Source organism: Chiloscyllium plagiosum, unplaced genomic scaffold (genome assembly GCF_037043375.1).
Source record: "Chiloscyllium plagiosum isolate Xiang-an unplaced genomic scaffold, Cpla_swu_hap1 HiC_scaffold_7, whole genome shotgun sequence".
In the NCBI taxonomy this organism is placed as follows: domain Eukaryota; kingdom Metazoa; phylum Chordata; class Chondrichthyes; order Orectolobiformes; family Hemiscylliidae; genus Chiloscyllium; species Chiloscyllium plagiosum.
Window position 1 is genome coordinate 20,333,462 of NW_028270145.1, and position 27,902 is coordinate 20,361,363.

At 39.3% G+C, this 27,902-nt stretch overlaps 1 protein-coding gene across 3 annotated transcripts in view; it reads right to left on the reverse strand.

The window, feature by feature from the left end:
* The window catches only part of ift54 (intraflagellar transport 54), a 174,724-nt gene that overhangs the window by 23,838 nt on the left and 122,984 nt on the right, over positions 1-27,902 (reverse strand). For all 3 annotated transcript variants that reach the window (XM_043693120.2, XM_043693118.2, XM_043693119.2), the window contains 2 exons: positions 16,968-17,004; positions 13,742-13,818 (listed from right to left, as the gene is read on the reverse strand). In XM_043693120.2, the coding sequence (XP_043549055.1) occupies positions 13,742-13,818; positions 16,968-17,004 (114 nt within the window). The remainder of the gene's footprint in view (positions 1-13,741; positions 13,819-16,967; positions 17,005-27,902) is intronic.

Genomic DNA, 27,902 nt, shown 5'->3' on the forward strand with positions numbered 1-27,902 from the left:
TTGTAAGAACACAATTAATATAAGAAGTAGGAACAATGGGTCATTTGGCCCCTTAAGCCTGTTCTGCCACTTAAGACCATGGCTGATCTGTCTCAAGCCTCAATTCCTCTTTTATGGCAGCTCCTCATAGCTCTCAACTCTGCAATGTATCAAAAAAGTATCTGTGTCCACTTTAAGTACTTTCAATGACCGAGACTCCACATCTTTGGGTCAGAGATTCCAGACATTCATTACCCACACAGAGAAGAAATACCTTCATCTTTGAGTTTTAAGTGTGTGCCCCCTTAGTCAAGATACTCTCACTGGTGAACAAAATCTTCTCAATATTGACTCTGTCAACCCCATCATTGTATGTGTCAATAAGATCCATAGAGTAAACAGCCTGTAGAATTAACAATCAGAAAGTAGTACAGGACAAAACATTATATAATTTCAAGAAGGAATTGAAGCACTTGGGACTAAAGGGGGTCAAAGGATAAGGAGAAAAAGCAGAAGAGGCTATGGGGTTGGATTATCAGCCATGATCATTATGAATGGTGGAGCACGTTCAAAATGCCGAATGCCTACAGCCAAGTCATATTCTGTGTTTTTATCTCCCTCATTCTTCTAAACTCTATTGAATAAAAGCCTAACCTGCATTGGTTTGGCTTGCTATCACTGTGTCATAACACCAACCAGAAAAACATTTATTAATGGCAACTGCCTTCTATGGGTTAACCAATTCTCAAATCATATTAATAATTAATTAAATAATAATTAATAATACTTATGCTATGCAATAACCTTTTATGTGGCACTTTACTGAATGTCATGTTGTGCCTCTGTCTCATCTGTGGGGTTACTACTGCAAGTGGTTTAAGTACTATAATCAAAGCATAAGTAAACAAATAACTTTCTACCATGCACACCATTGCCAAATTGCATGATGGCAATTAAACTCAACTTGCTCTAGATTTTTGCATGCTAGCAGAGTCGATGTGCTTTCAACCAATTCACTTTTTCCAAATTTAATGGCAATCCCAATTTCTTATTTATGCTTAGTCACACTAGAGAGTCGGCCTCAATTTTTCAGCTTATAAATGTATGTTTAGGAGTAAATTTGCCTTATAAGTTGGCAAATGGCATCAAGTAGGTGATAGATACAGTGCTGCCAAAAAGATGTGCAAAAGCTTAAGGCATGCTCACAAACAGTAAACTGCAAATGGTGACTGATGAACGAAATTGTTTTAGTTTTCAAAATGGTAATCACGGATTGTGTATAAATTGGTTTTTGGAAGCTTCAAAGATCAACTAACATGTTGCAATCTTTCCATCTTTTACAAATATTATAGGTCAACAATATCAGAAATTGCATGAAGATCTCACAAAGTAGTACTGCCTGCCTCCATATTAGAAAATCATTACATGACCAGGGAATAAGTTGAAACATTTGTATTGATTACTAGTTTGGTTTTAAAGTAGCTCTTCGGAAATATTTTCACAAATACTAGTTCAGAAGAACATAAACAAGGCTTCTCAATTTATTAGATTTTCCAAGTACTAGAATGACATTGTGTCCATTTTAAATCTTTTACTAGTATTACATTTCTTCATCCGTTGTTGGGAGGGAGTGGAGGAGGGAACGTAAGCACTTATTGGTGAAAGATGTGAGCAGTAATAATGTAATGTTAGGGTTGGCTTTTGGTGATAAAAAATGTTAAAAGTGATTAAGCATTGGACCACGGACTGCCAGGTGACATGCTGCTTTCATGATGTGGAGGAGGCGGTGTTGGACTGGGGTGGACAAAGTTAAAAATCACACAGGTTATAGTCCAAAAGGTTTATTTGGAAGCACTAGCTTTTGGAGCACTGCTCCTTCGTCAGGTGGCTGTGGAGTATAAAATAAGACATAGAATTTATAGCAGAAGATTACACTGTCATACACAGTGATATATTGAACAAACCTGGATTGTTAAGTTTTTCATCTTTTAGAATGGGTTGCAGGTTTTGGTTCATTAATATGTAAATCCCAGAACATTTTTGAAGTCACTTTCTCAAGATAACTTAGTTTTATAACAAAAAGGTGACATCTCAGCTCAGACAATGCATTCAAGTTGTGAGATCAGAGTCCCTCCGTATCTTAAAAAAAGACTTAACAACAATCTAGGTTTGTTCAATACAGTGTTTATCATTGTATGGCACTGTAATCTTTTGCTACAAATTCTGTCTCTTATGATCTTATACTCCACAACCACCTGAAGGAGCAGTGCTTTGAAAGCTAGTGATTCCAAATAATCCTGTTGGACTATAATATGGTGTTAAAAGCAAAATACTGCGGTTGCTGGAATCTGAAACCAAAACATTTTGAGTCTAACTGACCCTTTGTCAAAACTAAAAAAAGGGAGAAATAGGGAGTGCACTGTCATTATCACCTCTTTATTGCTACCTTTGCTTCTGGAGCCATGACTCACCTTCTCTCAGGAGAAAGTGAGGACTGCAGATGCTGGAGATTAGAGCTGAAAATGTGTTGCTGGAAAAGCGCAGCAGGTCAGGCAGCATCCAGGGAACAGGAGAATCGACGTTTCGGACATAAGCAAAAAAATAGCTTATAGTTTTGAAGGATCTGGTTACAAATTAATTACGTGTACTTCCATTTGCTCTTGCCTCTGTCAAATAGAGAGTTCTACCCTGTGGTGCATCTAAAGAAATAATTGCACAGAATTCAAAAAATGCGATTCGTAAAAGCAAATGAAATCTTCAATCTCTAAGTCAGGATGATCAGCAATGACTCTTTACTGAGAGGATATCAACACATGCATTAACATTTGTGGTTATAAGTGTCTTTTAATTTACAAAATGAAATCCACAAATTAAGTGCAAACCTATAGCGATTTACAATTCCTGAACATTATGTGAAAGTACGCAATGGGAAACAAAACATTTGCATTTTGTACAATCGAATAAATCATTTAATTCAATTTGATCATAATTAAAATGAGATTTATGAAAGACAACTACTATATACATAGATAATATTTGTAACCTATTACTATTTTTATATATATAATTTTGTGTAATGGTAATGCAGATGTAAAAAGTTGCATAATTGCACTACACTTTCTTGCTACTGCAGTGAAAAGAGGTGCAATTTGTCAGAAATTTTAAACTGAAGTCCCATGTTCAAATAGAAGTAAAATATCCCATCGTTCTATATAAAAAGTGCAGGAGTGTTCTGGTATTATGGGCAGGATTTACTGCTATATAAATACATATAAAAGTGCCCTTTTGTCTTCTCCCACTAACCCTTCCCAAATAAATTAGTTTAACAGTATACCATTATGTAGGATTAACACCAGGCTAACAATGCAAGAATTCCCTCAGCATCTGACACATAATACAACACAATCTTTTCCAACCTTGATGTGCACACACACATCTGAATTATACTCCTTGTACACAAATTGTACTTGAAAGCCAGAATGACCACTGAACATGTACATTGTGATATCCTGCTTCACAAGAACACAGAGCACCAAATATGATCTCAGCCAATACTATGGCCCAACTTTTTTCTCATTTACAACACAGTCATCCAGGTAGTTCACACCATAACAACACTTTCAATACCATTAAATATTTAGAGACTAATTTATTTAATCAGCTTACTTACATTCTTCTAAAATGGAGCTCATCAGGACAGACAACACTTGGTCAGTAAATGCATGAGTCTCTGTCATTAGTCCATTTTCCTCTAAAATTGAGTACTCCACAATTGGATTCATAAGTTTTGACATTTAGACAAGTTAAGGTGCTCATTAGTTCCTTGGGAAGTGTTATAGGCACATTGTGAATTGCTTTTTTATTGCTACTATTAATAAAATTGCATTTTAAACCTCCACTCGCCAGTTTCCATTAACAGGTAATAAATTAAGAAAATAAAGCATTTCTGTTTTTTATTTGAAGAGAAGAAAACCTAGCCTAGGCTATCATTTTTTTTAAGTTTATCAATGTCAACATATAGTATATTACTAGGAAACTCTAGGGTTGTAGATGCAAATCCAGATTTCTTTTACAAAATATTGTCTAGAATGTTTTATACACGTTTCTCTCCCAATTGCAACCAAGTGAGAAACTGAATTGAGATACAGAATATTTCAAGCAGAATTGAGAAACACAGATTTAGGTTTCTTTTGTTTAGAGAAAGGGCCATGATACCATTATATTGTAGCAGACTAATTTTATTCAATTACATTTTACATTGGATCCATTCAAATCAGGAAGGAAACAATTACAGCTGCCTTCAGCTGACTACACAAAATAACTCCTCCAAATTCTCTGAGAGTGTAATGATCTTAATGAGGACCAGTTGTTCCCAGCCACTGATCTGCTAAACTTCGTTTTACAACTTATTTAAAGCAGAGCAGTCTCACCTCTGACCAATGCACTTGTAAATGTTTCCCTGTTAAACTTCTGTTTGCTTGGGTCACAATTTTCAATACTAGAAGATTAACCCAGAGCAGGTGAATGGAGTCTACTCAATTTAGGCAAACAACCAACTACTGAATGTTGCAGCTGTATTAAATTCATAAGGTAAAAAATTATTGTTTATTCACAGTGAGATTATTTCTCACCATTATAAATAAAAAGTGAAATTATCCAAAATATGAACACTGATAATATATTTGGAGCATTAGGTAGAACAGAAAATAAGTGATTTAAAATGATAATGAGAAGAAAGGAATTAAAACAACAATTACGCGCATTAACTTTGTGATTCTCAGAACTTTTCACATTCTTCATTAATTCAGCATCCTTACCCTGCTCAGAATTTGGTAATTGCCAAATGTCAGTTTTTAAAATAGAAAAATGATTCATCAATATTAATCTTTAAAAAACATACAGAAGTATTAAAAAGGACAAGCTCATTCTACTCCATTTCCCAAGTTTTGGGAGTGGACAAAAAACTGCCAATCTTAGAAAAACTTTTGAGAAATTCCTCTCAGACCCCTAAAAACAATCAAGTAAGTTCCAGGTATTAAAACCATGAAGGAACGCATTAGTAATCGAACCCCACTGTTCCACTCATTACATCATTCATATCAATGTGTTGATTCAATTAGCAAAATGGAAAATTGCTTCTCTTTTGTTCTATTAACCAGAATGAGAGACTTACATGAGCTCAAACTATCTGTTTATTAGAACATAAAACATATTCTTAAAATAAATGGCACACACTGGTAAATATCTAAGTTTGAAAATAAATCTCGGAGTAGAACTATATCCTCTTAATCGCAACATACACAGGTACAACACAAAAGATAACCGTCTCTGTAGAAATGATTTGGAGATGCCGGTATTGGACTGGGGTGTATAAAGTTAAAAATCACACAACACCTGGTTATAGTCCAACAGGTTTATTTGGAAGCACTAGTTTTCAGAACGCTGCTCCTTCATCAGGTGATTGTGGAGAATAAGATTGTAAGACACAGAATTTATAGCAAAAGGTTACATTATGATGTAACTGAAATTATATATTGAAAAAGACATGATTGTTTGTTACGTCTCTCTTCTTTTAGAATGATCATGTTGGTATCAGTTCTTTCATATGTAAATCGTGAAATGTTTTTTTAAAAAAGTTACATTCTCAAGTGCACTTTAACAACTGGTGTCATGTCGGCCCAGATAAGGTATTGAAGATGTCAACTCCCTGTGAGGCTGTCTGTGCCACAATGGTCAAACTGATTCGAATCTAAAAAATAACAGATTTTCAGAATCTTACATGGATTCATGCAGTTTTTGAACAAAGTAAAATGTAATTCTGCAAGAACAAATTCATCCCACAAACTTTTGTTTGTGTGTGTGTGTGGGTGGGTGGGGGGAAATGAGTGTCTGTGAGAGTGTAAAGAACTTTAAGTCTGTGAGACGGTGTGTGTGGGAGTGTATGTATGAGTGTATGAGAGAGGGTGTGTGTGTGTCTCTGCGTGTATAGTGCAATGGGGTCATCTGTAGTGTGACATGAACCCAAAGTCCCAGTTGAGGCCATTCCCCTGGGTACTAAACTTGGCTATCAGCCTCTGCTCGGCCACTTTTCATTGTTGCCTGTCCCAAAGTCCGCCTTGGAAGAGGGTCACCCGAAGGTCCAAGGTCGAATGTCCCGGACCTCTTAAGTGTTTTCCAACTGGGAGGGAACACTTCTGGCTGTTAATTGCTCTGCGGCGTCCATTCAGCCATTGCAGTACCTCTGTTTGGTCTCGCCAATGTACCATGCCTCAAAGCATCCTTGTCTGCGGGCATATGAGATAGACAACATGGGCTGAGTCACATAAGTACCTGCCACATACATAATGGGAGGTGTCTCCATGCATAAAGGTGGTATCCGTGTCAAAATTCTGACACATCTTGCAGTGCCCACTGTGACAAGCTTGTATGGTATTGTCCTGAAAGCCGGACAATTTGCTATGAACAAACGATCTGTTTGAGGTTCGGTGGCTGTTTAAAAGGCGAGAAGGTGTGGGGAAGGTCTTGATGAGGTGCTCATCCTCAATGATAATGTGTTGCAGGCCGCAAAGAACAGGGTATAGTTTTTCGGCTCCTTGGAAGTACTGGACAACGAAGGTTACCCTGTCGATTGCACCTCATGTCTGTCTCCTGAGGAGGTCATTACGGTTCCTCAGACCTTTGGGTGACCGTCCTTCAAGGCGGACTTCGGGACAGGCAACAACGAAAAGTGGCAGAGCAGAGGCAGATAGCCAAGTTCGGTACCCATGGAAATGGCCTCAACTGAAACCTTGGGTTCACGTCACACTATAGGTGACCCCATTGCACCATGTGCGCGCGCGTGCACACACACGCGCGCACACACACACACACACTTAAACCCCTTTACACACACATACACACACCCTCTCACAGACACTCATAACATCCCGCCCCATGCACACATACACGTGTATGTTTGTGGGGTGAATTTGTACTTGCAGAATTACATTTTACTTTGCTCAAAACTGCATGAATCTGAAAATCTGTCTTTTAGATTAGAATCAGTCATAGAGTCGTAGAGATGTACAGCATGGAAACAGACCCTTCAGTCCAATTTGTCCATGCCAACCAGATATCCCAATCCAAGCTAGTCCCACCTGCCAGCACCTGGCCCATATCCCTCCAAACCCTTCCCAATCGTATACCCATCCAGATGCCTTTTAAATGTTGCAATTGTACTAGCCTCTACCCCTTCCTCTGGCAGCTCATTCCATACACATACCACCCTCTGAGTGAAAATGCTGCCCCTTAGGTCTCTTTTATATCTTTCCCCTCTCATCCTAAACCTATGTCCTCTAGTACTGGACTCCCACACTCAAGGGAAGAGACTTTGTCTATTTACCCTATCCATGCCCACCATGATTTTATAAAACTCTATAAGGTCACCCATCAGCCTCCAACGCTCCAGGGAAAACAGCCCCAGCCTATTCAACCTCTCTGAGCATTGTGGCACAGACAGCTTCATAGGGAGTTAACACCTTCAATACCTTACCTGGACCGACATGACACCAATTGTTAAAGTGCACTTCAGAACGTAACTTTTAAAAAAAGGTTTTGTGATTTACATAGGAAAGAACAGATACCAACATGGTCATTTAAAAGATGAGAGACTTAACAAACAATCGGGTCTTTTTCAATATATGATTTCAGTTACATCACACTGTAAACTTTTGCTATAAATTCTGTGTCTTACAGTCTTATTCTCCACAATCACCTGATGAAGAAGCAGCGCTCCGAAAGCTAGTGCTTCCAAATAAACCTGTTGGGCTATAACCAGGTGTTGTGATTTTTAACTCTGTAGAGATGATGCTTAAGAAAAAGGGCAGAAGGAAAACCACTTACGTGCAAGGATTTGAAACAAAAGATGAGATTTGATGATTTCACACTGTCCTAGGGCTTCTTGTCAACCAAGTCGAATTGCTGGCAACTGAAGACATCTTCAGTTCAGACTAAAGTCAAGAGGGATCAATATCTTTCAAAAATGGCCACAATACTTTTTTACAAGGAGTCAGAAAACCTGATATTTGGAAACTTTATTGGATGCTCAGAGACTTCTGCAGAGAGAGAAAGAGATTTGTAGCTTCTGGCATTTCTTCCTTACTGACAACGTTGGTTTTGATGTGGAGGTGCTGGTGTTAGACTGGGATGGACAAAGTCAAGAACCACATGACACCGGGTTATAGTCCAACAGGTTTATTTGAAACTACAAGCTTTCGGAGCCCCCGTTCCTTCCTTGGGCAGCTAGAGAGAGAGAATACTTTGGACACAGAACTTATAGCAAAAGATCAAAGGGTTTACAACTTATGGGAAGGTGTGTTCAATACACTTGCATAAGATGTATGACTCTTTGATATTTTACTATAAATTCTGTGTCCGATGTATTATTTCTTACTAGTTGCCTGAGGAAGATTGGGGGGGGGGGGGGGGGGGGGGGGGTTTAAGAAAGCTTGCGGTTTCAAATAAACCTGTTGGACTCCAGGATTAGAGAGAATGAGCTATAAGGAGGGCTAGAAAAACTCGGGTTGTTTTCTCTGGAGCAGTGAGGGTCTGTTAAATTATGAAATGAATAGATAGGATCAACAGTCAGAATCTTTTTCCCAGAGTTGAAATATATAAAACTAAGGGGAGAGGGGGCAAGTTTAAAGGAGCTGTGTTATGAAGATGTGGGTGTACTGTACCTTTAAGAGAGTTAAAAGCAACAGAACTACCTGATAGAACCAAGTGTTCTGAAAATAAAAAGTAACATTTGGTGGAACAACTTGATTAGCTGGTTGCCTGGAAACAACAAAATAGATTCAAAGTAGGCCAATCCATTTAAATTATACCCCCCAAAAAACAAACTCCAATCCAGTATGAATTTAGTATATTGACAATCTTAAACGCCAATGACATAATCTGATGTTTGGGGGGGGGAGGTGGTATAAGACCGGTGAAAATTGAACAGTCGAGAGGAGAACTGCCAAGCCAATGACATCTACACACTGCTCAGAAAATAGCTTTCTTAAAAGGTACCTTTATTGATCAGTAACCTGTGAAGCAGGATCCCCAAGGAGAAGAAAAGACTGAAATACCAAGAAGAATGAAAGCTGCCTGATTTTGAGATAAGACGTTTTGTTTTGTAAATTGTAATCGGGAGTTTTATCGGATGAATATTATAGAAGGAAAGGTAAAAGAAAGCTAAGAGTAAGGACTTGTAAGTAGTTGCTAGTTAATTATTCTCTGTTATAATTTAAGAAATAAAGTTGTTAATTTTTACCTTAAATAGTATTTGGCCACCCAAATTTTAACAGATTACTGCGCGGGATAAATCTTTTCTGTGTTGCTGGTTTTAAATTAAGTAGGAGGGTTTACCTCGTGTTGTATTGTTGTGAGGGGCAAGTCTTTTTGCACAGAATGGTAGGAGTCTGGAATATTCACCAGGGATGGTTGTGGAGGCAGATGCGATAGGGGCATTTAAGAGACTTTTAGATAAGAACATGAACATGGAAGGATATGGACCAAGGGCATGCAGAAGGGATTAGTTAATTTTGGTGTCATGTTTGGCACATCGTAGGCCGAAGGGCCTGTTCCTGTACTGTACTGTTCTATGTTCTACAACCTGGTGTCATGTGATTTTTACCTTGGTTTTGTGAAACAGAAGCTGAGACCAAAAAGGATGGTTATGCAGCCATTAGCGTAGAGGCCACCATCGTCTTCTCAAAGCCATGTTCCCTGAGTTGGGAGTGAGAGCTGATGCTCAGCAGTTATAAATAATAAAGCCAATGCAAGTCAGTGACGGGAACTAGTACTGCAGGTATTCTGGGAGGATCTATTTGCCTCAAATCATGCTTTGAGTTTTGTTCAACAAGTGGAAAAATCCACTGTACCAGGTAAACAAACAAAGATAGCAACTCTTTGATAACCAACCCGGAATGTCACTGCTAAGTGCACAGAACTGACAGCTGGTTGAAAACATGCTCAAGACAACTATGATTGACATGAAACTTGAGAGGGAAGTTATGTCAATGGTCAACCTATTAACAGACAAGGCTCACCAAGAATAGATCATTAACAGAAAGCATATATATTTACAATTTATAAAAAATGAGCAAGATGTAGACTTCAGTGTAAGAAACACCCCACAAACGCTTCAGGAAGTGTTCTCTCCATCAATCTTTCGGCTCAAATAGGGCCAGTTAATGCCATGAGTTTCTCTGCTACAATGCCAATTTCCACTTCAAAGGCAAAAGAGTTAGAGGAGCTTGACATCGCGTTTAGATGAACTCCAAGGCAAGATATCATTACCTGCTGGGTGTTTTCAATGCCAGAATTGATGTAGGCCATAAGACACGATCCAACTGCCTCAGACATAAGGGAATGGAATGATCAAGAAGAGCAGATGGAGACTACTTCAGCTTTACCACTACCACAATCTTTGTGTAACCAGTCCCTTCTCTCAAAGCAAACCAAGCCACACAGTGTCTGAAGATATACAAGATCAGCGCATGGCACCAGCTGGGTCTGGTCATGCCCAGACATAATTCTGAACAGTGTTCTCAACATGTACAACTACTGTAGTGCTGAAAGATTGCAGATCACCCCTTGGTGTGCACCAAGGTTAGCATGCAACCTTGAAGATTTCTCATTCAAAACAGAAATGGTATCCTCATATTAACATCGGCCATGTTTGTCTACCAAGATAAAGCCAACAAAGTTCCTCAAAGTGATTGAAAGAATGCTGTTTGGCATTCTCATAAAATTCAGATGCAAAATGGAACATACATGGACACTTACAAGTGAGTTATGAAGATGGCAGACATTGACAATTGGGAGACAGTTGATGATGGTCATGATCTCTGAATGCCAAATATTTGGAAGAGCATATATGAAAAGCCCAGCTTGTTGAGAAGAGGATGGAAAGTAAACAGAGCCCAATGAATTGTGCACTCTATCATCTCCCTCAGCAGCAAATATGGTAAAAACTGCTATGCCATTGTGGAACTTCTGAGCCACACCAACTGATGCTCAACAAAGTTGATGACCATAACACAAACAAAAAGTTGCCACCACTAATGGTACTATACATAAGGTTTTAATCTTATTTATTCACCAATCTTAAGCTTTGAATTAAGAACCTTAGACTAAATGTTTAAGCTGCAAGATAGTACAAAAAGGATTTTAAAATGAGAATTAAGCACAAAAACAGTTTTCAGCTCTTTTTAAAAATTATGTTCCTTAGTTCTGTTTCAGAGCTGAAAATGTGTTGCTGGAAAAGCGCAGCAGGTCAGGCAGCATCCAGGGAACAGGCTTATGCCCGAAACGTCGATTCTCCTGTTCCCTGGATGCTGCCTGACCTGCTGCGCTTTTCCAGCAACACATTTTCAGCTCTGATCTCCAGCATCTGCAGACCTCACTTTCTCCTCGGTTTCAGATATGAACAGCTCTTAGAGGGAATTGTCTCAGGTTTGTTTTCTGGTCATTATTTGCATCACAACATATATTTATGTGCGAAAAATTACAGAAATCTGCCTTCAACTTTCCAACTGTAACACTCCAACGGGCAATTTTATTTAAAAATCTCTGAGTTTGTTAAAAAAAAAACTATTTTCTTTGGTTCAAATGGTTTACAAACAGCTAAAACATCCTTGCTTTCAATTTCTTTTAGTTCTTGCTTTGAATTTCACTTCCTTCTTTAACAACAGCATCATCTAGAGGATAACCTATACGTTACAATATTCCTCCAGTAAATGTGAAAATCTGTAAATACATGCGACATACAGCACTAACTTCAACCTTTTCCAAGTATAGTATCCTTGTTTACATAGATAGGATCAAAACTATTTTATCTGCAAATCATCACTTATATAGCATCAAGAAAGCCTTAAAGTATGAATATATTTAATCAAAACAAATAGTTTTAGTATGAACATCTGTACTATAACATTAATAATTCGTAAAGCAAATAAATGTGGTAATTACTCCCTCATTATTCTGGTCATCAAAAGGATGAAGGAATATGTTTAAAAAGGAAACCTCTAGGCATCAGAATGTTCTGCCTTAGGAAGTTAGGCACAACACAAGAGAAAACTTGACAATGCAATCTCAGAGGACAAATCGCTTCCTGCATGGCTTACTTTCCCGACACAACCACAATCCTGGCTATCTCAGAATGCAAAAAGATTTGGATCAGACTTCTGGTACAGAACACATTACCAGAGACTTGAGTACAAAAGTTATTTGTTCCAGATAGATCTGTATCTCCTTTCTTTTGACTTGGAAGAATTCAGACCTGCTGCCCATAAGATGAATTTCACCATTAAGATAAGGTAGCATTTAGCAAAGCGCATATCACAGAACATTAATAACAAAGAAAGGGCACACACAAAACTATTGCTATTAGTTTGTTGGTTAAAAGTTATTTGGAGCAAGTTTTTATGCTGAGTAGCAACATTGAGCAAGACAATTTTACATTACCCCATTTAAACTCTACAGTATTCGTGTTACTTCGAGACACTGGCACATCTTAATTTCTTAGGTAGCTTAATCTGCCTGTTGTCTGGAGAAATGACTCGAACAGGTGAAAGAGGTAGTGATATATGGTGGGATATTGGCAGAATCTTAGTACTGCTTAGTCAGGCTATTGTGTTTGTAATAAATGGGTACATCAGCTGATTGGTTGGCCGTGAAAATTGAATGTTAGTGTGTTTCTTGAATGAGGACAGGCAGATGAAGAGAAGATCATGACATTAGGAACTGATGTGGTTTTGGGAGATGTACATGACCTCTCAATGATTCTATGTCCTCTTTTAATGAGAATGTTGGAAATCAAATGGAGTGTGAAGGGATGATGGAAAGATCAATAATTAATGACAACAACATCTTCCTCTATAGTAAAATCAATTGTTGGCAGTTAATATTCTGTAGAAAACTATGATGTTCTCTCCTGTTGTATTGAATGTTCTCAGAAAAGAACCCTAGATTATAAGGGAAGAAGTGAACATTCCCCAAATCCTGCTGGAAGCTTTTTGCTTTGACTGGTGACTTTGGAATTCAAACAAAATACAATGCTTTGTTCAAGGATTCCATAAAGGCCTCGTACTGATCCTTGAATCAGTTACTGAATTAATACATTACAACTTTTATTTTCTTTTTCATTCATCCCTTAACTATGTGTATCTATTTGCATGCATGAATGGGGGGTAATAATCAGTGAAAATCAATGAATTTAAATCATACACCTTAATTACCTTATCTTGCTGTTTAGTTTTGCTCTGTTCAAGTTACAAAAATAAATTGTTAATTTCTATGAGTTGTAACCTTGGTGTCTTATAACTGTTATTCTTAATGTCTGGTTAGGAATAACTGGGCAATTTTGAGGGTCACGAAACTTTTTAATTTCATGTTGTTGCAAATCCAATGTTGATGAGTCTATTTTGGTTTGGCTTGCTATCCCAGTGTCATAACAGAACTTTGTTTGGAAAATATAAACTGGAGGATAATTTCAGAGGATGGAACTCAATAATTAATGTTATTTCAGAAAAAGATCAAATAAAACTATATATGTGGAGTGAGTCACAAAATTAAATTTAAACCCGGATCACAAAATGAGAAAGTATACTGAAAGCAGATTTTCTTTCTAAACCATGTAGTACTCAATAAAAGGTTCATTATAACTGTATCCATATTATAAAATGGTTTCACAAGTACCATATTAGATTACAGTAGGTGTACAATTTTTCCTTACGTGGTCTTTGGATTTTGTTACAGACTTAGAAGATTCATAATCTTTCTTTGTTTCTAAAATCTTCCTGACAAGCACACCTGTAAGAAAAAAAGATTTTTCTTAATGTATCCTGTCAGAATGAAATTTACATTGTATAAAATTCTTCCAGCCGTTGTAAGATTTTTTTCAAATTTAAGTTGATGAGAAAACAAGACAGAGTAGAAGGAAATTGGATTTTATTTTTGCAGTCAGTACCAATACCATACAATACAAAAGCAGCTTAGATTTATATTGCACCTTTAACACATTAAAGCATCTCTAGGAGGCTTCGCAGGAGGTTAATCACACTTTTTTAAAAACCTAGGTGTCGCATTTAAAGCTCCCTCAGACTTTGAAAATGACATTCTATTTTCATGTTACTTAGCAGAAAGTTACAAATCTACCAAACTGTGATTTATTTTCTTTGTAGATTCACACCCATAGGGAACAAAGATATTGGACAAAGTCATTTTGTCTGACATGGATTAAGTCTACTATCAGATTGACATGACAAAATCAGATGAGATGGGAATTTGCCAGCAAACTGTGTAAGACAACCACTGAAGGTTCTTCTCCATTCCACTCACATACGCATGTTTAGATAGTCCAAAGTAAAACTCTATTAAAACTTATTTTGTTAAAAATCATTATTTAGTCAAAGCAAAGTGTTTTAAAAGCTATAAGTCACCATTATATGGCTGGAATTGCACTTGCTATTGCCAGCTACATGGTACTTGTAAGGCTGGAAGTCAGAACAATTATACTTTGGCTTTGGACCAAGAACTTTTCTCCCTTAGAATTTCAATAAGATCAAAAACAAGTTCCCTTAAAACTGTTGATGTCAAGGTGTTTGGATCCAGATGTACTCTGAAAAACTTCTCTGCTCCTCTTTGCCCAAAAAAGAATTTCATGAAGATCCCAAAGAAAACACAATATACCAGATAACTTCAAAACAAACCAAGAAAGACAGGAGGAGTCATAGAATGCAATAATTACTTTGTTTGAGACAGAAATTAGGGTTTTTCAAAAGGTTATCAGTCTTTGAAAATCATTTGCCTAGAGATTAACAGAGTCACTGATTATATTTAAGGCTGCGCAACACCGATTTTTGATTGATAAGGGAGCTCAAATCATCATAATCTTACTGAATGGATAGGTAGCCTTCTTAATGGGCCAAATTGGCAATTCCTACTTCTTATGACCTTGTGAAAACAAATACACATCAAAAAAGTAAAGTTTCCTTTTCATGCAGCAAGTTAAATTTAACACATATCTGGTATATTTACATGGGTTTTACCCAGTTTAGAATGACAAAAGCAGGAGGCCGAGCAATAAGCGTATCATGGATAGCATATAAAGAGTACTTTCCTTCTGAAACCTAGGGGGAAAATCCAATCATAAATTCATGATTCCCACAACAGTCTATGGATTAACATTGTCTAGTGGAAGCAGGACACTTTCCCACACACAGAAGCTATGGCAAACAGTGGCTACAAATATTGATACATTATGGTGGCATCTTGCTACTAAATCTGCACACATGGAATGATGCATTTTAACAAGTAATTACTATTTTACATCAAAACAGATTTAGAAAGGTATGAAACGTTTTTCTCTTTACTGTAGAAGATTCCCTGCAGCCTATTAACTAATCCCTGAGGTTTAGATGTGAAATATATTTTCACACATCTCTAACTCACTTACAACCATTCAAACAAAACAAAAAATTGGCAAATACGAGGAAGTAACAGATGTTTGGTGATTCAACTGCACTCTTGTTTTCTGGACTTCATCCATGAGAGTTAACAAGTTGTTCTGGAATGGAAACTAGTCACAACCATAGAATAAACAATGGTCTTCAATACATGGAATTTCAGCACACAAATATTTAAACTGCAGGGCTGGCAAAAATGGATGCATAAGTAGCAACTCCCAAATAATACAACATTTGCTATTGAAGTATTCCCCAACAAACATTCAACAGTTTAACTCTAATCATTACCAATCTGCAGCAACATCTTTTATGATCATGTCTACTCATACACAAAGGCAGAGTAATATGATTCATGATTGACTTATTGTTGTCACATGTACTGAGATACAGTGAAAAGTGTTTTGTGTGCTATACAGGTAGACCATACCATACAAAGCGCATGAGGGTAGCAGAACAGAGTGCAGAATACAGTGTTACAGCCACAGAGAAGGTGTAGAGAAAGAGATCAGAATTAACATTTGAGAAGTCCATTCAAAATTTAAAAACTTTTATAACAATAACAAAAGTAGGTTATTTGATTCGATCATGTGTGATCTGTTCCATTATTCCACCTACCTGCTTTGTTTCCATATGACTCTAACAAAAGTCTCTCAAATCTTGAAGCTTTTAACTGAACCCTCAACCACAGCCTTTTAGGAGTGTGTTCCAGATTCTTGATATTAGCCTACATAGCCAAATATTTAAGATTATGTCCCCTTACTCTGGACTAGTTTACCAGAGCAAATTGTTTCTCTGTACCTTACCAACTCCTTTGATCATCTCAAAGATCATCCTTTCAATGTCTATACTTAAGGAAATAGATGCCTGGTCCATATAACCATATTTATTCATTATTTAACCTTTTAGCTCTGACACTATTCTAGTGCATCAGACATGCAGTTCCTCCAAAGCCAACTTGTCTTTTCTGAGTTGAGATGCTGAGAACTGAAACTGGTTACTGCACATGAAGTCTAACCAGAGCTTTTCACAAAAGTACCAATCAAACTTTTTTTTGTATTCCAGATCTCTTTAAATACAAACAACATTTTATTAGCCTTATAATAATTTTTATACATATCCAAAAGTTTTTAATAGCTTCTGTTCTTGGGACAGTGTCTCTGCTCATCCATAGTTGCTTGTATTTTGATATTAAGAAAATACTCTGATCTGTCTTCATTAGATCCAAAAAGAATCATGTCACTGAGCTCCAGCAGCATTTGTTGCCCCTACACTTAATCTACCAATGTCCTTTTGCGATTTTCTTCTCCCAATTACTCACTCTACACACTGTGCCAGCTAATTTAATGTTGTCAGAAACTTAGATGTACAGCCATATACCTATATTCCTTTATCCAAGTCTTTTATAAATATAATGAAAAGCGGAAGCACACAACTAATACTAAAGAAAAAGAAATCGAAATATCAGATTCAGGAATGTATATTAGCTATACATACCATGGTCTTCACTGCCATGCAAATCCACTACTGTAGCCTGAAAGAAAAAGTAAAAACATTCAATTGATCATTGTAGTCTAAATACATTGCTGGAGATACATGTTGGAGATTATTCATGGTATAAAAAAATTAAAATGTCCAATATAACTGTCCATAAATGTCCAATGAGGAGAAAGTGAGGGCTGCAGATGCTGGAGATCAGAGCTGGAAATGTGTTGCTGGAAAAGCGCAGCAGGTCAGGCAGCATCCAGGGAAAAGGAGAATCGACGTTTCGGGCATAAGCCCTTCTTCATTCCTGACCTGCTGCCTGACCTGCTGCGCTTTTCCAGCAACACATTTCCAGCATAAATGTCCAATGGCTGATAACAGTCATTATTGTGAAACACATGTTTTCCCAGCTTTAAAGCTTAAAAACCTATTATTTTACAATCCTAGGAACAAATTGGTTGCTGTGGCAGCAATGAAAGGTAATTCTTAAATTTTCCTTCCAGAAAGAATGGATGACTAGCAAACATTCCTTGAGTTACATGAGGTTTATGAGGACACTACTGTCAAGGACAAGAGTAACCCAAGGTTTCCTTGTAGTCCAGAGGTGCAACTGGCTCACAAGGAATAAAAACAAACTTCATCTCACCTCCTTTTGCATCATGTTAACCTAAAATCGCTATCAGAACCCGATATTTGTATTTGAACAAAGACCTTACTCTCTTCTGCCCTATCCGCTTTCCATAAAGACTGTTCCTTATTCCATTCCTCGTCAGGTCCATGCCCCTCACCAACCCATGCTCCCCTCCCGGCACCTTTTCCTGTACACTCCCCCCTCACCTCTATCCAAGGCAGCTTTCCATATCCATCAAAGTTTCACTTGCACTTCCACACGTCATTTACTGTATTCGTTGCTTCAGATGCGGTCTCCTCTACATTGGGGCGACAGGACGCCTACTCGCAGAGCACTTCAGAGAACTTCTCCGGGACACCTGCGCCAATCAACTCCATCACTCTGTGGCCGAACACTTCAACACCCCTCCCACTCCGCCAAGGACATGTAGGTCCTGGGCCTCCTCCATCACTACTCTCTAACTACCTGACGCCTGGAGGGAGAATGCCTCATCTTCCACCTCCAACCCCATGGCATCAATGTGAATTTCACCAGTTTCAATATTTCCCCTCCCTTCTATCTATGATCCAACCTTCCAACTCAGCACCGCCCTCATGACCTGATCTACCTGTTCATCTTCCTTCCCACTTATCCGCTCCACCCTCTTCTCTGACCTATCACCATTACCTCCACCTACATCTACGTATTGCACTCTCAGCTACCTTCCCCCCAACCTCAGCCCTCCCATTTATCTCACCACCCCCTCAGCTCACAGCCTCATTCCTGATGAAGGGCTTTTGCCCAAAATGTTGACTCTCCTGGTCCTCAGATGCTGCCTGACCTGCTGTGCTTTTGCAGCACCACACTCTCAACTCTGTCACACATCATCCCAATTTTGCAAAGCAGCTTTTTAAATTGATCTAATCTGTTAATTAGCAAGTTGCAATAAGGGTGCTGTATGTGTGTACTTGTGATTAAATTACTGATGTATATTTAATACATTACAAATTTTAATTCGAAACGCACTTTGGAGATCAGTACTGACTAACCAGGAACATATTTTTAAATCTGCTCAAGACAGATCAATATAAGAGCTAAAAGAAAACTGCAAATAAAAATAATAATGTTAAGGTATAGACATTGTCCAGATTTTCTTTTTTTATTATTTCTGGCTGCAGCAGTAGGATTTTCCCCTTCCTCTCTTAATATTTTATTCCTAGCTGAACTGTTCAATAGATGATTCTCAGAATGTCTACTCTGTTTTATGAGTGAGGCCTTCATCAGTCCTTCATCTTTAACACTTTCTTATTCATGCTCATTTTAAATGGTAATTTCTCAAAATGACAGGAGATGTATATTCTGCTTCACTGAGATTAGCTCAACATTTTTCTATTAGAAAATGATTGTTTTTCAGGAATGTCTAGGGATTATCAAATGTGCCAAGGAAGTACTGTTGACCAGGAAACAATTCCACAATTCTGCAAGGCCCGCCAAGTGCCACTTGCTCTTGGGCAAAAGTAGAGACAGAAATCAGAAGACTGAAAGGTAAAGGAATCATCAAACCAGTCCAGTTTGTGGAGCGGGTAGCACCGATGTGAATCCCAATGTGTTGGTTTGCCTTTGCGGGGATTTTAAACAAATGGTAAAGTGCTGTCCACAGCTGGATACATACCCAATCCCTCACATACAGGATTTATACACAAAGCTGGCATAGCTGCTGTCCTTCGTGAAGCTGGATATGAGCCATGTATACTTGAAACTGTGATGATAGAGGAATTGAGCCATAGAGATGTACAGCACAGAAACAGACCCTTTGTCCAACTCATCCAAAATTAATCTAATGCTATGTGCCAGCATTTGGCCCTAATCCCTCTAAACATTTCCTACTCATATACTCATCCAGATGCCTTTTAAATGTTGTAATTGTACAATTGTACCACTTCCTCTGGCAGTTCATTCCATACATTCACCATCCTGTGTGTGAAAACGTTGCCCCTTAGGTATCTTTTAAATCTTTCCTCTCTCACCTTAAACCTATGCTCTCTAGTTTTGGACTCCCCCATCCTGGGGAAAAGACTTTAACTATTCTTCATATCCATGCCCCTAATCATTTCATAAACTTCTGTAAAGTCGCCCCTCAGCCTTTGACGTTCCAGGGAAAATAGCCCCAACCTATCCAGCTGCTCCCTATAGCTCAAACCTTCGATCCCTGGCAACATCCTTGTAATTTTTTTTCTGAACCATTTAAAATTTAACAGCATTTTTCTTACAGCAGGGAGACCAGATTTGAACACAGTATACCAGAATCCTTAGTATAAAGGCATACTTAAGAGAGAAATCAGGAGGGCAAAAAGGCGACATGAGATAGCTTTGGCAAATAGAGTTAAGGAGAATCCAAAGGGTTTTTTACAAATACATTAAAAACAAAAGGCTAACTAGGAAGAGAATAGGGCCCCTCAAAGATCAGCAAGGTTGCCTTTATGTGGAGCAGCAGGAGATGGGGGATATACTAAATGTGTATTTTGCATCAATATTTACTGTGGAAGAGGACATGCAAGACATAGAAATGTGGGGAAATAGATGTTGACATCTTGAAAAATGTCCATATTACAGAGAAGGAAGTGGTGGATGTCTTGAAACACATAAAAGTGGATAAATCCCCAGGACCTGATCAGGTGTACTCTAGAACTCTGTGGGAAGCTAGAGAAGTGATTGCTGGGCCCCTTGCTGAGATATTTGTATCATCAATAGTCACAGGTAAGGTGCCAGAAGACCGGAGGTTGGCTAACGTAGTGCCACTATTTAAGAAAGGTGGTAAGGATAAGGCAGGGAACTATAGACTGGTGAGCCTGACGTCGGTGGTAGGCAGGTTATTGGAGGGAATCCTGAGGTACAGGATGTACATGTATTTGGAAAGACAAGGACTGATTAGGGATAGTCAACATGGCTTTGTGCATGGGAAATCATGTCTCACAAACTTGATTGAGTTCTTTGAAGAAGTAACAAAGAGGATTGATGAGGGCAGAGTGGTGGACGTGATTTTTTGGACTTCAGTAAGGTGTTTGACAAGGTTCCCCATGGGAGACTGGTTAGCAAAGTTAGATCTCATGGAATACAAGGAGAATTAGCCATTTGGATACAGAACTAGCTCAAAGGTAGAAGACAGAGCGTGGTGGAGGAGGGTTATTTTTCAGACTGTAGACCTGCGACCAGTGGTGTGCCACAAGGATTAGTGCTCAGTCCAGTACTTTTCATCATTAATAAGTTTTCAGAAGACACCAAAATTGGAGGTGTAGTGAACAGTGAAAAAGGTTACCGCAGATTACAATGTGATCTTGATCAGATGGGCAGTGGCAGATGGAGTTTAATTTAGATAAATGCGAGGTGCTGCATTTTGGGAAAGCAAATCTTTGAAGGACTTAAGATACATTTAATGGTAAGGTCCGAGGGAGAGTTGCTGAACAAAGAGACCTCGAAGTGCAGGTTCATAACTCCTTGAAAGTAGAGTCACAGGTAGATAGGATAGTGAAGAAGGCGATTGGTATGCTTTCCTCTATTGGTCAGAGCATTGAATACAGGAGTTGGGAGGTCATGTTGTGGCTGTACAGGACATTGGTGAGGCCATTTTTGGAATATTGCGTGCAATTCTGATCTCCTTCCTATCGGAAAGATGTCGTGAAACTTGAAAGGGATCAGAAAAGATTTACAAGGATGTTGCCAGGGTTGGAGGATTTGAGCTATAGAGAGCATCGGAGGCTGATGGGTGACCTTATAGAGGTTTACAAAATCATGAGAGGCATGATAGGATAAATAGACAAAGTCTTTTCCTTGGGGTGGGCAAGTTCAGAACTAGAAGGCATAGGATTAGGGGGAGAGGGGAAAGACATGGAAAAGAGACCTAAGGGGCAACTTTTTCACGCAGAGGGTGGTATGTGTATGGAATGAGCTGCCACAGGAAGTGGTGGAGACTAGTATAACTGCAACATTTAGAAGGCATCTGAATGGGTATATGAATAGAAAGGATTTGGAAGGATAGGGGCTGGGTGCTAGCAGGTGGGATATCTGGTCGGCATGGATGAGTTGGACCCACGTGACTATGACTCTAAGTGATCGAACCAATGTCCTGTATAGCTATAACATGACCTCTCAACTCCTATATTCAACTACTAACCACGGAAGGCAAGCATACCAAACACCTTCTTCATAGCCCTATCTACTGCAACTCCAATTTCAAGGAATTATGAACATGCGCTCCAAGGTCTCTTTGTTCTGCAGCACTCCCCAGGATCTTATCATTAAGTGTATAAGCTCTGCAAGGATTTTCTTTACCAAAATGTAACAGCTCACATCTATCTAGATTAAACTCCATCACCCACTCACTGAAGCCAGACTTTCCTTGGTGCAAACTTACTTAATAGTTTGATAATTTATGATTCTATTGAAGGTGACTGTTCAGCTCTTCATGCCCATCTCCGTTCCCATCTGCTCCACCCTCCCCTCTGACCTATCACCTCCATCCCCACCTCCATTCACTTTTTGTACTCTTTGCTACCTTCTCCCCAGTTTCCCCCCACCCCCCCCACCATTTCTCTCTCCACCCTGGAGGCTCCCTGCCTCCATTCCTGATGAAGTGCTTTTGCCCAAAACGTCGATTTTCCTGCTCCTCAGATGCTGCCTGACCTGCTGTCCTTTTCCAGCACCACTCTAATCTAAACTCTGGTTGGCAGCATTTGCAGTCCTCACTTTTGCCTATCCACTACGCCACCGATTTTAATGTCATCTGCAAACTTACTAACTATACCATCTGTGTTCACATCAAAATCATTTATATAAATGACAAAAAGCAGTGGACCCAGCATCGATCCTTGTGGTACTCTGGTCTCCAGTCCAAAATGCAATCCTCCACCACCACCCTCTGTCTCCTACCTTCAAGCCAATTTTGTATCCAACTAGCTAGATGAGGATTCCTAGAAGTATGCTATAATTAATACCCATATATGAGACTGCCGTTTGGAATATTGTCAGCCTGTGAAATTTTTCAGTGGACGTTGGAGAACATTTTGCAAGGTCTAGCCCAGGTTGCCATTTATCCAGATGACATGCTACTAACAGGGAAGACCAATAATGAGCACTTAAGAGAACTTTGACACAATCCTAAGATGTTTCTCCCAAGCAAACATACACCCAAGGTAGGAAAAATGTATATTTCTGGCATCCCAAATGATGTACTTGGGCTACAGAGTTGACAAGACCGAGTTACATTCATTGGAATATAAAGTCACAGTGATTAAAGATGCCCCAGTTCCCACGTCTGTACCAGAGCTTAGATCTTTCCTTTGGTTGTGAATCATTATGGAAAATTCATCCATAGCCTGGCCTCTATCCTGGCGCCTTTGCATCCACTCTTAAAAAAAAAGTCAGCCTGGAAATGGTTACATAGCCAAGCCATAGCTTTCAGGGAAGTGAAGAAACAGATATCATTCTCTAAAGGTATGGGCACATTATGATCCCAAGCAAAATCTGATACTGATATGCAATGCCTTCCCATATGGCATCGGGGTGGTATTAGCTCATAGGTGGTTCAATGGAGAGGAATGTCCAAAAGCATGTTGTTCCAGCACCTTGGATAATGCAGAGCATAATTAAACCCAGATACAGGAGGAAGGTTTGGTGTCATATTTGGAGTTGGGGGGGTTCCACCAATACCTTTATGGACGTAACTTTGTAATAATAATAGGCCACAAACCTCTGCTTGGTCTATTTAAACCCATAGCTTCAAGCCGAATTCAGTGGCAGGCGCTAAGTGTGTACAATTACATGCTAGAACACCATCCAGGAGGCCAAGTAGCAAATGTGGATGCATTGAGCCACCTCCCGCTAGCAGATACAGATATGGTACTGCCACTAGAAAAGTCCGCAATGATTTTAAATTTTCTGGATACAGCAGACAATATCAGACTTTGGCAGCAGAAAGATCCATCCTGGCGAAACTGTAACAACTGGTGGTGATGGGGAAACCAAAAGAGCCCTCACAGCCAGAACTGAAACGTTTTAGGACCCAGAGAGACAAGATCACAATAAAGGATGGCATATTATTATAGGGAGCAAGAGTGAGTGTCCCGAGAAAAGGGTCACTGACAGATGCTGGCTGAACTCCATCAGGGTGATCCAGGATTTCCAAAATGAAGATGTTGGTGAGAAAATATGTCTGGTGGCCAGGATTGGATGCAGACATCGCCACATTGGTGGGGCAGTGCCCAGAATGTGAAAGACAAAAATTACCGCCAGCTCCCCCACATTCATGGGAATGGGCAGGTAAACCCTGAGCTTGGTTACACGTCGACTACGCAGATCCTTTCATGGACTCAATGTTCTTAGTCATTTTGGATCTCCACTCCACGTGCATGGAGTTTGTTTGTTAAAAAACGTGCTCGACGATAGAAAAACTGCGTATCTTTTGCAATATATGTACTCCCTGAAGTGTTGATCACAGATAACAGGTAATCGTTTACCAGCAGGGCATTTGAGTATTTCCTAAAGTCGTATGGTATTCAACATGTGAAGATAGCTCCATACCATCTATCATCCAATGGTCTGACAGAGAAATCAGTATAAACTTTGACAGCAGGTTGAAAGAAACAGCCTACAGATTTACTCGATACCAAACTGTCCCAGTTCCTATTTTAATACAGAACTGTTGCCTTTAACACAACTAAGGGAGTTGCTAATGGGGAGAAGACTCCCTGCCAGGTTAAATCTAATCTTCCTGCCAAGGGGAGGGTGCAATGGCATTAGGAATGCCAATGCCAGACACAAGACTCTGCTAAGTGAGACAGTTTACTTCAAGTGACCAAGGTTTGTGTAGGAACCTTGGGAATGGCCCCGGCATGGGTAAGAGACATGGTCGAAATGAGGTCAAGTCCAATGACGTATGAAGTTCAGGTAAGTGAGAGTGTCCTGAACAAGCACACAGATGATAACGAAAGCTGCAAATTCGTGGGAGCAAGACTTGTCTGGCTTTTCAACAGCCTTTCCGACTGCTCTAGACACCAGGAGAGACAATTCAAAAATGTTCTTGAGTAAGAGAGCGGAGTTTTACTATCAAAAATTAATGAAATGTGACACACCAAACATAAAAACAGAGGTAATGAGCTTAGAAAGAAAATTGGGGGTGGGGTGAAAGTAATGGGGCATCTCGTGCCAACTGGAAGATAAAATGCTGTAACAGTTCAGTTTTTTTTAAAGAGCATCTGAATTGAGAGAGTGAAACCTCCAAACTGCTATGCTGCTATCTTCTGCTCCTGTGGAAGCAACTTTTCAGGTACCCTTGGCTGCTCAGTCAAATGAAGTTTGTCCTGACTTGTTTCTTTCATTGGTTCTGGCTTGCAGAGATTGAGTTTGAGAAAGAGAGAAAGAGAGTATGAGGAAGAGAGGAGCTTCTCTTTGTTGCTCAAAGTAAGCTACTGAAATATGGTTTACTCTTAATTTCTTAGTCCAGTTCCATTGTCTTTTCCAATCAAATACTCTGCAGGTAACTTGTCATTTTTAATAAGGCCATAAGAGGTATGAGCAATATCTGACATTATCATACAAATGACTAAAACAAGAGCTGCAAATTTCTTGACAGCTCACAGAGTTTCCAGTGTTTCTTGATTAAAATGACAAATCTGAGGTTTTTGTACATTCTGCATGGGTTGATTGTATTTATCAAGTGATCGCAGCAGTCATTTTAGGTAAACAGTGTCCTTTCTACAAAAACAGACACTTGTAGTTCATGAAAGTCTCCATTATTAAAGTCAAATGTTGCAAGTTCAATATTAATAGTCTATTTTTAAACAGTCTATATTCGTAACATCTTCCACTACAAAAATAGGATACAGCATTTCACCATTTTCTTTACAGTGAGCATTTTGTTACAGGGTCAACATGAAAGAACAATACAAAAGTTGATATGAGACACAAAACTATTCCATATTCACTCACTTCAGCCTAATCCGGCTTCAAAACCTGTCTTAGGCTAGCTGTCGGACTTGTTAACTGGGCTGTGCCACATATCCAGTCTGAACCTTTCAATGTCTAGTTCTATAATCCATGTATGGCAGTCAAGCGCTTTTACAAATTTGATTTCCAGGAGGTTGCTGAATGGTATTTGAAGGTTTGCCTCTGCAGGTCTCTGAACCTGCATCCAGGACCTTACCCTCATTTTACTTCGATTAGCGACTGGACTAGTTGAGGTCTGAAACTTGGTTCTGTACCATAGATTTCCAAATGGGTAATTCTGTGTTTACTTGAATGCCAAAAAGGGCCTCAGAAGTGGTGTCTGCTGGAAGGTATGTTCCCCTCCCTTTTCCCTTTGTTTTTTCAAATGAGTTTACCCCTAAACTATTCAATTTGCACAGACACTGCTGCCATCAGTTCAGCTTCTACTAAACTCCCCTGCAGCTTTTCAACAAAGTTATGCTTCACCCTCACTTTCTCCTTACCCATTTGAGAAATAAAATGGCCCTCTTGTAATTTTACCGTGGAGGTATCCGTGAAAGAGAGCTATGGATCTGGTCTGTCGTCTATTGTCACTTTATCTGGCCCCAGCTGGCCTTCTTTTAGTCCTTCAGACCTCTATCTGTCCTCACCCTTTCTGACATGTATGGCTTGGCTGCAGCCCTGTGTAAACCAGATGATCCTTCCTTGGCGACCTGAAATCTTATGGGTTTTGTTGCCCCATTAAGGCTTCCAAACATAAGAACGTAAGAACTAGGAGCAGAAATTTAAGGGTGCATACCTGAGGATCAGTGGTCGGCACAACATCGTGGGCTAAAGGGCCTGTTCTGTGCTGTACTGTTCTATGTTCTATGTTCTAGGAGCAGGAATAGGCTATCTGGCCCTTCAAACCTGCTCTGCCATTCAATAAGATCATAGCTGATCTTTTCATGGCCTCAGCTCCACTTACTCACCATAACCCTTAATTTCTTTATTGTTCAAAAACATTATCTATCTTAGCTTTAAAAACATTTAGTACCTCAACTACTTCACTGGGCAGGAATTCCATAGATTCACAACCCTCTGGGTGAAAAAGCTCCTTCTCAATTCAGTCCTAAATCTGCTCCTCCTAATTTTGAGACTATGTCCTCTTGTCCTAGTTTCATCCGCCAGTGGAAACATTCTCTCTACTTCTATCTTATCTATTGCCTTCATAATTTTATATGTTTCTGTAAATCCCCCCTCATCCTTCTAAATTTCAATGAATATAATCCCAGTCTACTCAGTGTCTCCTTACAAGCTAACCCCCTCAACTCCAGAATCAACCTAGTGAACCTCCTCTGTACCCCTTCTAGTACCAGTACATCCGTTCTCAAGTAAGGAGGACAAAATTCACGCAGTACTCCAGGTGTGGCCTCACCAGCACCCTGTACAGCTGCAACATAGCCCCTCTGCTTTCAAACTCAATCTCTTTAGCAATGAAGGACAAAATTCTATTTACCTTCCTAATTACCTGTTGTACCGACAGACCAACCTTCTGTGATTCATACACAAGGACACCCAGGGCTCTCTGCATAGTAGTGTGCCGCAATTTCTTACCATTCAAGTAATAGTCCTTTTTACTGGTATTCCTACCAAAATGAATGACTTCACATTTATTAACATTGTCCTCCATCTGCCACACCTTAGCACACTCACTTAAACTATCTATGTCCCTTTGCAAAGTTTCACAGTCCTCTGCACACTTTTCTCTAACATTCATCTTCCGCAAACGTTGACACACTACATGTGGTCCCCAACTCCAAATCATCTATGTAAATTATGAATAATTGCAGTCCCAACACTAATCCCTGAGGCACACTACTAGTCACTGATTGACAACCAGAATAGCACTCATATATTCCCATTCTTTGCTCCCTGTTGGTTAACCAATCCTCTATCCTTGCTAATATATTGCCTGTAACGCCTTGCATCTTTATCTTATGCAGCAGCTTTTTGTGCAGCACCCTCTTGAAGGCCTTTTGGAAATATAGACACACCACATCTAATGGGTCCCTGATGTCACTGTGTTCGTTATGTCTTCATAGAATTCCAAAAGATTAGCTAAGTATGACCTGCCCTTCATGAACCCATGCTGTGTCTGCCCAACGGTACAATTTCTATCTAGATGCCTTGCTATTTCTTCTTTAATAACAGACTCAAGCATTTTCCCCACTACAGAAGTTAAGCCAATTGGTCTATAATTCCCCACCTTTTGTCTAACTCCCGTTTTAAACAGTGGAAAACAGCAAATGTGACGCCAATCTGCTGGAGCTTCCCCAGAGTCCAGTGAATTTTGGAAATTTACAAGTGCATTTGCT